This window comes from Bison bison, unplaced genomic scaffold (assembly GCF_000754665.1).
Source record: "Bison bison bison isolate TAMUID 2011002044 unplaced genomic scaffold, Bison_UMD1.0 scf7180017864230, whole genome shotgun sequence".
Taxonomy (NCBI): Eukaryota; Metazoa; Chordata; class Mammalia; order Artiodactyla; family Bovidae; genus Bison; species Bison bison.
In genome coordinates this window covers 1,007,178-1,018,744 of record NW_011494802.1, presented here as the reverse complement: position 1 = coordinate 1,018,744, position 11,567 = coordinate 1,007,178, and the positions used below count along the sequence as shown (strand labels likewise).

General features: G+C 47.8%; 1 protein-coding gene across 1 annotated transcript in view; it reads left to right on the top strand.

The window, feature by feature from the left end:
• Nucleotides 1–6,336: 6,336 nt before the first annotated feature.
• Nucleotides 6,337–11,567, top strand: part of CA9 (carbonic anhydrase IX) — an 8,529-nt gene continuing 3,298 nt past the window's right edge. Inside the window, exons 1-7 of the mRNA XM_010846086.1 lie at nucleotides 6,337–7,071; nucleotides 7,881–7,910; nucleotides 8,173–8,343; nucleotides 8,468–8,610; nucleotides 8,692–8,784; nucleotides 9,825–9,891; nucleotides 11,349–11,506. Coding sequence (XP_010844388.1) covers nucleotides 6,462–7,071; nucleotides 7,881–7,910; nucleotides 8,173–8,343; nucleotides 8,468–8,610; nucleotides 8,692–8,784; nucleotides 9,825–9,891; nucleotides 11,349–11,506 — 1,272 coding nt within the window. The 5' untranslated portion in view covers nucleotides 6,337–6,461. The remainder of the gene's footprint in view (nucleotides 7,072–7,880; nucleotides 7,911–8,172; nucleotides 8,344–8,467; nucleotides 8,611–8,691; nucleotides 8,785–9,824; nucleotides 9,892–11,348; nucleotides 11,507–11,567) is intronic.

Below are 11,567 nucleotides of genomic sequence, written 5' to 3'. Positions count from 1 at the left end.
TCTCTATCCTTTAAATTTTTAAAATAAAATCCTGTGGCATGTGGGATCTTAGTTCCCAAACCAAGGGTTGAACCCACACCCCCCACATTGGAAGGTGGAGTCTTAACCACTAGACCACTGGGGAAGTCTATTCTTAAAAATATATATATATTTTTTTTCTTTATTAAAAAAAATAAAAATAAAGGAGTGAAGGTGATTCTTTGGCAGTCCAGTGGTTAGGACTCAGCGCTTTTACTGCTGGAGCCCGGGTTCAATCCTTGGTCAGGGAACTAAGATTCTGTAAGCTGTGTGGCACAGCCCCCCCCAAAAAATGTTTTTTTTTTTTTTCTCTATCATTTAATTACCCTTAATCTCTGCTTTCAACTAACTGGCTGCTGGAGAAGCTCTCAGGATGCTTTAAACAATAACCACCAGTCATTCCACAAAAATCAAATGCCTTGGGACTTCCCTGGTGGTCCAGTGGTTAAGAATCCACCATGCAATGCAGGGGACATGGGTTTGATCCCTGGTTGGGGAACTAAGATCCCACATGCTGCAGGGCAACTAAACCTGAGCACCGCAACTGCAAAGCCTGCACACCACAACTAGAGAGTTCATGGACCCCAACGAAAGATCCTACAACAAGCAACAAAGACCCCACGTGCCGCAACTGAGACCCAAAGCAGCCACATAAATCAATATTTAAAAAATACTAAATGCCTCTCATGCATCAGGTCCTATGCTAGGCATGAAGATGGGGAATAAGAGAAATGTGATCCATGCCCTTATGAATGCTTTTAGTCCAGCATGACAGACATGGTAAGGAGTCACCATAAAGTGAGATACACATTACAAAGGAAATACAGGCTTCTATGCATGCAGGAGGAAGGGACTGACCCTAATCTAGGGGTCAGGGAGGCTTCTCAGGAAGTAACATGTGAACTGAAGGATGCCAGGAGAATAAACAGAACAAAACTTGACTAGGCAGAGCTGGCAGTGTGGGTGAGGTAGACAAAATAATAGCATGGATAAGGGATTGGAGATAAAACACACACACACACACACACACACGTGATGCATTCAAGAAACTGCTAGAAGTTTAGTAAGACTGGAGCACAGATTGCAAAGGAGATTGTGATGAGAAGAGACTGGAGACATAGACACAGGCTATAGAGGGAATTTATATCAGTAAGACTATGTCACAAATAATCAATTCAAAGCGGCTTAACAATAATTTATTGGCTCATGTAACTGAAAAGTCCAGATACAGATTACAGTCCAGATATAGGCTCTAGGGTTAGTTTAGCCCCAAGGACTGCATTCCACAGTTCCTCTGTCTTTCATGGTTTTATCTTCATCTTAAGGCTGGCTTCCATTGGAGTTACAAGGTGGCTCCCCACAGTTCCAGAGGTTGTGTGCTTCCTTATCCATGTTTGGACAAAATGAAAGTGAGTTCCCTTAGTCATCAAATACTTGAAACACAGAGCTTCATTCTGATTGGCCCCACCTAGGTTCAAACCCATCAAGGAAAACAAGGCAAGAGAAGATGGTACCAGGTTTCTGACTTACACCACTTGGTAGAGGGTGGAAGAAGTAGTTTTGGGGACAGAGGAATTTGACTAGAGGCCTGTTGAATTTGAGATACTTGTGGGAGATCCAAGTGGGGACATCCATTAGGCAGGTGGTTATATTTCTGAAATGAGCAGAGTCCAACCTGGGGATACTTGGCTGTCATCAGTTTACAGAAGCCATGGGAGTAGATGAAATTGCCTACAACATGAAGAGAGATGTAGGCAGAAGGCATGAAGGTCTCCAGCTCATCACCCTGTGTGTTCAATTCCAAAATGGCTGATGGTACAGTGGGCTAAATGGTGACCCCCATAAAGACAAGTCCGTGTCCTAACTCTTCAAACCTGTGAGTGTCACCCTATTTGGAAAAAGGGTTTTTGTAGATGCAGTTAAATTAAGAATCTTAAGATCATCCTGGATTATCCTGCTGCTGCTGCTGCTAAGTCACGTCAGTCATGTCCAACTCTGTGCGACCCCATAGACGGCCGTCCCTGGGATTCTCCTGGCAAGAACACTGGAGTGGGTTGCCATTTCCTTCTCCAATGCATGGAAGTGAAAAGTGAAAGTGAAGTCGCTCAGTCGTGCCCGACTCTTAGCGACCCCGTGGACTGCCGCCTACCAGGCTCCTCTGTCCATGGGATTTTCCAGGCAAAAGTACTAGAGTGGGGTGCCATTGCCTTCTCTGGGATTGTCCTGGTGGGTCCTAAATCCAATGATAAGTGTTCCTATAAGAGACAAACAGGGCTGCTTTCACATTCTGAGATGGCCCACACTCTGTCTGTGAAGTGTGTTCCCTCTAAATAAATCTCCTTACCTGTCAAAAAAAAAAAAAAAGCGACAGCCAGTAGAAGACACATGGACAAGAGAAGTCCATGTGAAGTTGGAAGCACAGATTGAAGTTATGCAGCCACAAGCCAAGGAATATCTGGAGCCACCAGAAGCTGAAAGAGGCCTTTGAACCTTCAGAAGGAACAGGACCCTACCAACACCTTAATTTCAGACTCTTCACCTCCAGAACTATGAGAGAATAAATCTTGGTTGCTTTAAGCTACCCAGTTTGTGGAAATGTGTTACAGCAGTCATAGGAAAATAATACAGATGGTGAGGTGGGCTCGGACTACAGGGCAGTCCCCAGAGCCCTACAACGGCTGTGATTTGTCTTTGCTTCTGGTCCATGTCTGGGGAATAGGGGGATTTTTCTCCTGCTTCCCTGGTACATAGCTCCCTTCTCTGCAGCCATGGGATAAGCAGAGACATGGCTCTCGATGTCTTAAGACACAGACCCTAATGACCAAAGACTTGGCCTTAAGCAACCACAGAGAAATGTGTGCCAGGCCAAGACAGGAGAAGGGGGGTGACCCAGTCAATCAGCCCTGAGTACACTCTGTCCCAACCTAGGGAGACCCAGGAAACAAGACTCTGGGAGCTCAAACCTGTTCTAGAGTTTGGCAGACTCCCAGTTGCAAAGGCTCGATCCAGGATCAGAGTCCACGTTCCCCACCCAGACCAGAGACATAGTCACACACAGAGACGGAGAGCTCAAGAGACAGCACCCATGGAGAATGGCACTTGGGAAACTAGGGAGCCGGAGCACAGAGCCTCACCTCGATGTAGATCTGGACTCTGAAATACTGAGAAAAAGCAGCAGAGACGGAGGGGAGACGTGTGGAGACACCACAGAGAAGTGTACAAGGAGACCCGACAGAGATCTAAAACAGAAAAAGATGGAAACATTCAAAACATTTGGAAAGGGAATATGGAATAAAACTATGATTGGTGCTGGAGAAAGTTCTGGACATGCAAACTCCAGACTTCAGGTAGCATGGTGTTCCTATCTCTGTCCTTCCCATGACTCCCCCATAGTCATTATCCCCTTCTGTCTTATCCAGGCCTATCTAATTTAAATATTATCATGTACCTTCCGTGTGTCTGGGTCCAACCAAGGTCCTGACAACACAGCTGCCCCAGGCAATGAGCTGACCATCAGGAGTGCCTGCTTGGATTGCCATGGATGGCTCTTAATTTAGCTCCAGAAATGGCAACCTAGATTGGTAGACTGATTGGCTCCTAAGATGACCGCTTGGAGTACAGCTGTTCAACCGTACACGTTTTGGCATACCGTATGACAGTCACTCTGACAAGGCACACAGTTTAGGGTGCTGTAGAAATGTGATGCCCCACTCCTGGAATAATTGTGGTTTGACATACACAGGTCATTGTCAGTGGGCTCCCTGAAGGCAGGGAAGCTATCTTAGTCTGGTTTTTCTTAAGCCCTGGCACAGTGATCTGAAAAGAGAAAAATGATCAATAATAAAAGACAGTTGAATATCAGATGGACTCAGTCAAATACTGGACCCTGTCCTTATGAACCTCGAGGCTATTAGAGCAGATATAACGTCATAAATCACCTTAATATGAATTGGATGGTAAGCAAGATTATTAGTGCAGGCAAAGAACTGTGGTGGTTCAGAGTTACCAGAAATCTCTTCCTGTGGTGTAGAGTTGGTCAAGCAGGACTTCCTGGAGATAGCCTTTGAGCTGAGTCTTTTTTTTAATATTTGGAGTATAGCTGATATACAATGTTTTTGTTAGTTTCAGATGTACAGCAAAGTGAATCAGTTATACATACACATATATCCATCCTTTTCCATGTAGTAGTGTTCGTATGTTAATCCCAACCTCCTATTTTATCCCTCCCCTCTACCTTTCCCCTTTGGTAACCATAAGTGTCTTTTCTAATTCTGTGAATCTGTTTCTGTTTTGTAAATAAGTTCATTTGTATCTTTTTTTTTTTTGGATTCCACATATAAATGATATCATGGTATTTGTTTCTCTGACTTACTTAACCATGAGAATCTCTAGATCCACCCATGTTGCTGCAAATGTTATTGTTTCATTCTTTTTTATGGCTGTGTAGTATTACACACACACACCCCTCCCCGCCACCCCCCCCTCCACACCTTCTTTATCTACTCATCTGTCAATGGATATTTGGGTTGCTTCCATGTCTTGGCTATTGTAAATAGTGCTTCAGTGAACATTGGGGTGGTGCATATATCTTTTTGAATTATGGTTTTCTCCAGACATATGCTCAGGTGTGGGACTGCTGGGTCATATGGTAGTTCTATTTAGTTTTTTAAGGAAGCTCTATACTGTTCTCCATAGTGGTTGTATGAGCTGAGTCTTGAATAATAAAAGGGAGTTACACAGAAGAGGTAGTAAAACTATATAACACGGTAATGGGTATATAAGTACTGATCCAGAGTGGAAACTGGATGGGACACTCAAGTGGTGTCCAGAGCCTGTTCTGTGCCAAGCATTACTTCTTTAGATAAGAGGTCATAAGGCTAGGAGGGTCCCCAAAGGGGAGTGGGGTAGCAGAAGCACCCTGGAGTTAGAGGCTAGTTACAAACCAGACTATAAATTTTCAACATATTTAATTAGCCTATACAACCGTGATGGTGTACATACCTACTGAATATGAGCCCCAGAGAAGAATCTCCTGAGATGGCCTTACTGTCTTCTGATTTGTCGAAGCCACTGGGGCCTTCCTAGAACGTGAGCTACAGAACAGCAGAGGCTGTTCTCCAGGTGAGTGCTGCATCCCTAAGGCCTAGAACCGTGCCTGGAGGACTGGAGGGGGCTCACCAAATGTTAAGTGAATAGGCAGACTGGGAACCCCCAGCCCATTCTTGGGGTCCTCTCACTCTTCACCTCTTTGCACCCATTTTCACCCTCAAATCCATGCTCCACACTACCCCCCAACATAACCTAGTGTGAGATATGGATTCTGTCACTCTCCTGCTCAAAGTATTTGATATCTCTCTTTTGCCCAGGATCCCAGTTCCCCCACTTTTTTTTTTTTTTTAAACCAATTGAACTGCTACTTCTTTAAACCCTGATCAGATTTTGCCAACTTCTGTGTTACTTTCTGAGGAAGAATTCATCTCTCTCCTCCAAATATTATGATAGTTTTGCCCTCAGTCACTAGACAGTGAGCTCCTCAGGACAGGGACTGTGTCTTGTTTCCATACCTCTAGCCTGACATATGCTATTATATGCTATGCTATGCTAAGTCACTTCAGTCGTGTCCGACTCTGTGTGACCCCATAGACGGCAGCCATCAGGCTCCCCCGTCCCTGGGATTCTCCAGGCAAGAACACTGGAGTGGGTTGCCATTTCCTTCTCCAATGCATGAAAGTGAAAAGTGAAAATGAAGTCGCTGAGTCGTGTCCGACTCTTAGCGACCCCATGGACTGCAGCCTACCAGGCTCCTTCATCCATGGGATTTTCCAGGCAAGAGTACTGGAGTGGGGTGCCATTGCCTTCTCCGGCCTGACATATGGTAGATGCTAAATAAACAGAAGAGCGAAAGGCATTCCCAGCAGCGAGAAAGAGATGAACAAAAGTGGTCAAAGGTTTGGATAAAAAACGAATAGTTTAATTTGGCTAGAATATGAGGGAAAGTAGTAGGAGATAAAATGGAAAAGTCTCTTGGGTAAGATTTTGAAGGGACCTGATGGAAGATACTTTGCAGAGTGTGGGAAGCCAATGAAGGTTTTTGAGCAGAGGTGTAATACAATGAATATTACATTCAGTTTTAACCCATCAGAGACTCATGAATATATGCAGCTGTCCATTCATATTCAAATTCACATCCCATCTATCCATCCATCCACTCTCCCACCCCCAGACTCCCCCAGGAGCTTTCCCTACCCCTTTACCTGCTCCCTAGCCCAGCCAGGGATGTATATATGGGCAGCTTCCCCTCTCAGCCAGAGGATGTGGGGGCCCCAGCTGCCTGGGGCTGGGAAACAAGCCAGGGTTAGCTGAAGCTGGCTGACTAGCAGTCGGGCGGTGCCAGAGAGAACCTGTATAGTGCCAGGTGGTGCCTTGGGTTCCAGGCTGAGCCCATGACCCCGATAACCTTCTGGCTGGGCACATACCTGCCCCTCACTCCACCCCATTCCCATCTTGCTATCGGGGAGGGGGCACAGGGCCAGTTAGACCCACAGGACTTTGGCTCCATCTCCAAAAGGCCCTTCTGTGAGTCAGCTTGCTCCCCTCCAGGCTTGCTCCTCCCCCACCCACCTCCTATTTCCTATGCACGTACAGCCCGTACACACTGTGTCCCAGGACACCCCACAGTCAGCCACATGGCTCCCCTGTGCCCCAGCCCCCGGCTCCCTCTGTGGATTCCGGCCCCTGCCCCAGGCCCAGCTGTGCAATTGCTGCTGTTACTGCTCCTTCTGGTGCCTGCCCATCCCCAGAAGCTGCTCTGGATGCAGGGTGCTCCCACCACGGGAGGAGATTCATCTGGAGAAGATGATCCACTTGGTGAGGAGGACCTGCCCAGTGAAGAGGATATACCTGAAGAGGAGGACTCACCTGAAGAAGAGGACCTACCTGGATTGAAGACAGACCCAGGAGAAGAGAATTCTCTGAAGTTAGAGGATCTACCAACTGTTGAGGCACCCAGGGACACTGAAGGCCCCCAGAATAACGCCCACAGAGATGAAAAAGGTAAGTGGTCATCAGCTCTGCAAACCTAGGCTCCAGGAGGTTGGTGCTTCCCCCTCATTAAACCCCAGCCCAGGGAGGGATTATTCAGGGAAGAAGAGGAGCCTGTGTTCTGACAGTGATTTTTCCCAACCCCAGGAGCTCCCTTGCCACTAGCCCCTTACTCCCTTTCAGAGCTAGATGAAGAGAAAAAAAAAAAAAAGGGACACAGATGGAGAGAGGTAAGCAGGAAGAGACAGAAAAGAAAGGGGGAGGTTGGAGAGGAAAAAAAGATCAGAATGTGGAGAGCAAAGTATGAAGAGACAGGAGAGGAAGGAGGGGGGCTGGTACCAGAGGAAGAGCAGGAAGGGTTTGTAGAAATCACCGCATCTTCAGTCTACAGATGAGGAAAGTGAGACCTAGGAAGCGGGAAACAGCAGGTAGAGGAACCTGGTTTCTTGACCCTCAAGCCAGGAACTTTGGAAAAGGAGGTGGAGATCAGAAAGGAAACAGGGAGAGTGGGGAGGAGGGATTTCTAAAGGAGAAAGATGGTCTACTAACCTGGGCCTGGGAACTGAGGTCTCCACCCACTTTACAGACCCTAAGACAGTGGTTGCAAGTGGGCTAGTAGAATCTTTGTGTGGCCCATCAAGCTATGGCCTTTTATCTGGCTGCAACCTATTGTGCCTGTTTCTGGTGTTTCTGTTACCTGCTATGCTTTTGTAAGAATGTGAGTTTGTGAACGCTGCTAGTGAGGACGACCCACCTCTTTTTGGCCGCTGGGGAGGGACTGGGCTCAAAGATCAGCCTCTTCATTCTTCTCATTTATGCAGGGGATGGCCACAGTCATTGGCGCTATGGAGGTGAGACACCCACCCCTACACAGACCCAATCTGGGCACCCAGTCTGCTGATGCCCGCACACGCATCCCTCTCACCTCGCATCCACGTCTGCCAGTCCCGGACAACACCCGCTGCCTGTCCCCCGCCAACCCCAATCCCCGCATCCTTTACCTGTTTCCCTCCCGGATGCCTCCTGACTCGACCGCATCACTTTTTCTACTCCGCTTTCCTAAAAGTTCCCGATCTTGTCTTCAAACTTCCTGTACACACTTGCCCACTCCAGGCGCTCCGCCATGGCCCCAGGTGTCCCCAGCCTGCGCTGGCCGCTTTCAATCCCCGGTAGACATCCGCCCGGAGCTCACTGCGTTTTGTCCAGCCCTGCGCCCCCTGGAATTCCTTGGCTTTGAGCTCCCGCCACAACCAAAACTGCGCCTGTGCAACAACGGCCACACCGGTGAGGTGGCCTCCCGGGGGAGCCTCGGGGAAGGGGCGGAGTCTACCTGGAGATGAGGGGACGGTGATTGGAAGTTAGGCTGAGGGTGGGGCGGGCCCCGGTTCACCTGCCTCTCACCACACAGTGCAGCTGAGTCTGCCTTCCGGGCTGAAGATGGCCTTGGGTCCCGGGCAGGAGTACCGGGCCCTGCAGTTACATTTGCACTGGGGGGCCGCGGGTCGCCCGGGCTCGGAACACACGGTTGATGGTCACCGTTTTCCTGCCGAGGTGAGCGCGCAGCTGTCCGCGAAGGGTCGAAGTGGAGTGCCGGGTAAGGGATCTCGCCCACTCCTACTGTGTCTTTTCCAGATTCACGTGGTTCACCTCAGCACTGCATTTGAGGAATTTGACGAGGCTTTGGGGCGCCCAGGGGGCTTGGCCGTCTTGGCCGCCTTTCTGCAGGTACCAGCCCTGGACACTCCCCACCTCTGCTTTCCTACGCCCTCGGGCTCAGAATATCTTGCCCCAGAAACTCCCATCCCTGCACCTGACTGTCATCTTCACTCATTAGTTCTTTGATTAACGCCCACTGTGAGCCAGGCTCTGGGCCACAAAAAAAGATCCCGAAACCGTTGATCCTGTCTCCCCGCAGCCAGTGAGGGAGGCTAACAGGGTAGACATATACAGAGGACACATAGTCAAAGAGGTAGTCAGGGAAGGCCTCACAGAGGAGGTAAAACTTGAAGCCTTTGCTAGTGGGAAAGAAAAAGAGATATTCTATGCAGAGCGAACAGTACACACAAAGACTCAGAATATGGCCCATTTGGGGAATGGCACATGTGGGGAATGGTCAAAAGGAAGAGTCATTTCTCTAATACTTTTATAACCCATAATTTCCCCTTTGCAGAATGCACTGAGTCTAGAGAAGCATTTGACTTCTTTGGACTTGTACTGATCAAAGGTACAAACACAATGATTAGAAGAGGCTAATAGAAAGGAAGGATGGTGAGACACCTGTTAGACTCACTGCCTCCCTGACTCATTAACACCAGCCTCACAGCATTGCAGAGAAGCACCTTGGAAATAGCGTGTCCTGGCTCCAAAAGTCAAACTCATGAATTATTAAGGTGAATGCAGAGGTACCATGAATACAAAGGTTATTGGGGTTGTCTGTGGCAGGACCACGGAATATGTATAGAGTTAGTGATAAGTGAGCCTGGAAAAGTAAGTAGAGCCCATCGTTGAGAGCCTTGTATCCTAGTAAAATGGCCCCGCATCCTCCTCTTCCTCCTATTTGCCACTGAAAATGAGTCCACCTAGTTAGGTCAGTTTGCAAAGTAGAAGTAAATGGACTTTGAGTAATAATACATAAGATTTTGTGTTTCCCCAGCATTCTCAGAGCTGGGGAATGGGGGAGGATTGTGGGAATCCGAATCACCTATAGGCCTCCAGCCATGACTCTAGATGCATGCATTCATCTGTCTTGCACTGTCACCTCCTAGGAAGGCCCAGAAGAAAACAGTGCCTATGAACAGTTGCTGTCACGTTTGGGAGAAATCACCAAGAAAGGTCAGTTTGTTGGTCTGGCTCCTACTCTTGATACCCTTGTCACAAAGAACCATCCTTGGGGAGCCTCAGGTCTGAGGATGGAGAAGGACTACCTCCCACAGAGAAGGGGGTTGCAGTATGAACTGGCTTACTGTGACCTTGATAATAACTATGAAGCAGAACACAGCAAACAGGCAAAGCTAACTGCTGCCCATAGATTTTTTGTTTAAAAACCAAACAGAAACCAAGATAAGATGAAAACCAAATAAAACCAAAAAACAGTGTTTGGAACTCCAGGGGTTGAGTCTGGAGAGCTAAAATTTTTCTTGAGAACTCTTACTCCTTCAAAGCATCAAATATTTGACTTTTTAAAAATAATTTTATTTATGTTTGGCTGTGCTGGGTCTTCACTGCTGTGCAGGCTTTTTCTAGTTGCAGCAAGTGGGGGCTTTTCTGTAGTTGCAGTATGCAGTCTTCTCATTGCAGTGGCTTCTCTCGTGGAGCACAGGCTCTAGGGCATGTGGGCTTCAGTATTTGCAGGGTGCAGGTTCAGTAGTTGCGGTTCCAGGCTCTCGAGTACAGGCTCAATGTGGTGCACGGGCTTAGTTGCTCCGCAGCATGTGGGATCTTTCCCCGGCAAGGGATTGAACCTATGTCCTCTGCGTTGGCAGGTGTTCTTTTACCACTGAGCCACCAGGGAGCCCAGCATCAAATATTTTAAATTTGTAAATAATGTTGGAAATCTTCTTGTCCTTCTTAGTCACTCTAGGTCATTTTAAACTTCACCCAGCTGGATCTTACATTTTGCTAAACTAAAGAGAACTATGCTTTTTGAATTTTTGTGTCTTGTCTTTTATAGTTATAGGTATTTACTTACAAATTATTCAAATTACAAATTATTCAGAAAATTACTCATTTTCTCTTTTGATTCACTCTTGGCTTACATCTGCATTCCAGCATGTTGTCACAGTATGCAAAGTAAGAGTGAAGACTCAGAAGAAGGGCCAAGGTAGCAGTTCTCTTACTCTGTGAGCCCCCAAAGCCTTTTACTTTCTACCGAGTCATGTCCTGTGCTGAGTTATAGGAAGGGATATACTCAGTGAAGAAATAGTCTGAGGGAGTTGGGTCAGCTTGGTTTCTGGGATTTAAAAATGTATCCCCAGCCAGGCTGTGACCCAGGGCCAACCTTCATCCCACCAGCTGGCTTCTGAGCAGATCTCAAGGGCCCGAAAAAGTAGCTCCTGAGTTGTAGTCCCTGCCCTCTGGCAGGGAGGCACCCCCTGCACCCCTGTGGCTCAGCTCAGGAAGGTCAGACCATTGACCAGCAGTATATGGCTGGAGCCGAATGGGGACAGAGGGGGACAAGTGCTAGGGAAAAAAAATAAAAAATAAAAATGTATCCCTCTACCCCAGAGCTTTGGTGTGTGTATGAGGGGAAGTCAAGATAGGTTGGACCCCAGCACACATCCTCTCCACAGACTCTGAGACTTGGGTCCCAGGACTGGATGTATCTGCACTGCTGCCCTCTGACCTCAGCCGCTACTTCCGATATGAGGGGTCTCTCACCACACCCCCCTGTGCCCAGGGGGTCATCTGGACTGTGTTCAACCAGACAGTGAAGCTGAGTGCTAAGCAGGTGGGGTTGGGGTGTGGTGGTGACACTGGGGATGAGGAGGCAGAAAGAGATGAAGGGGCCG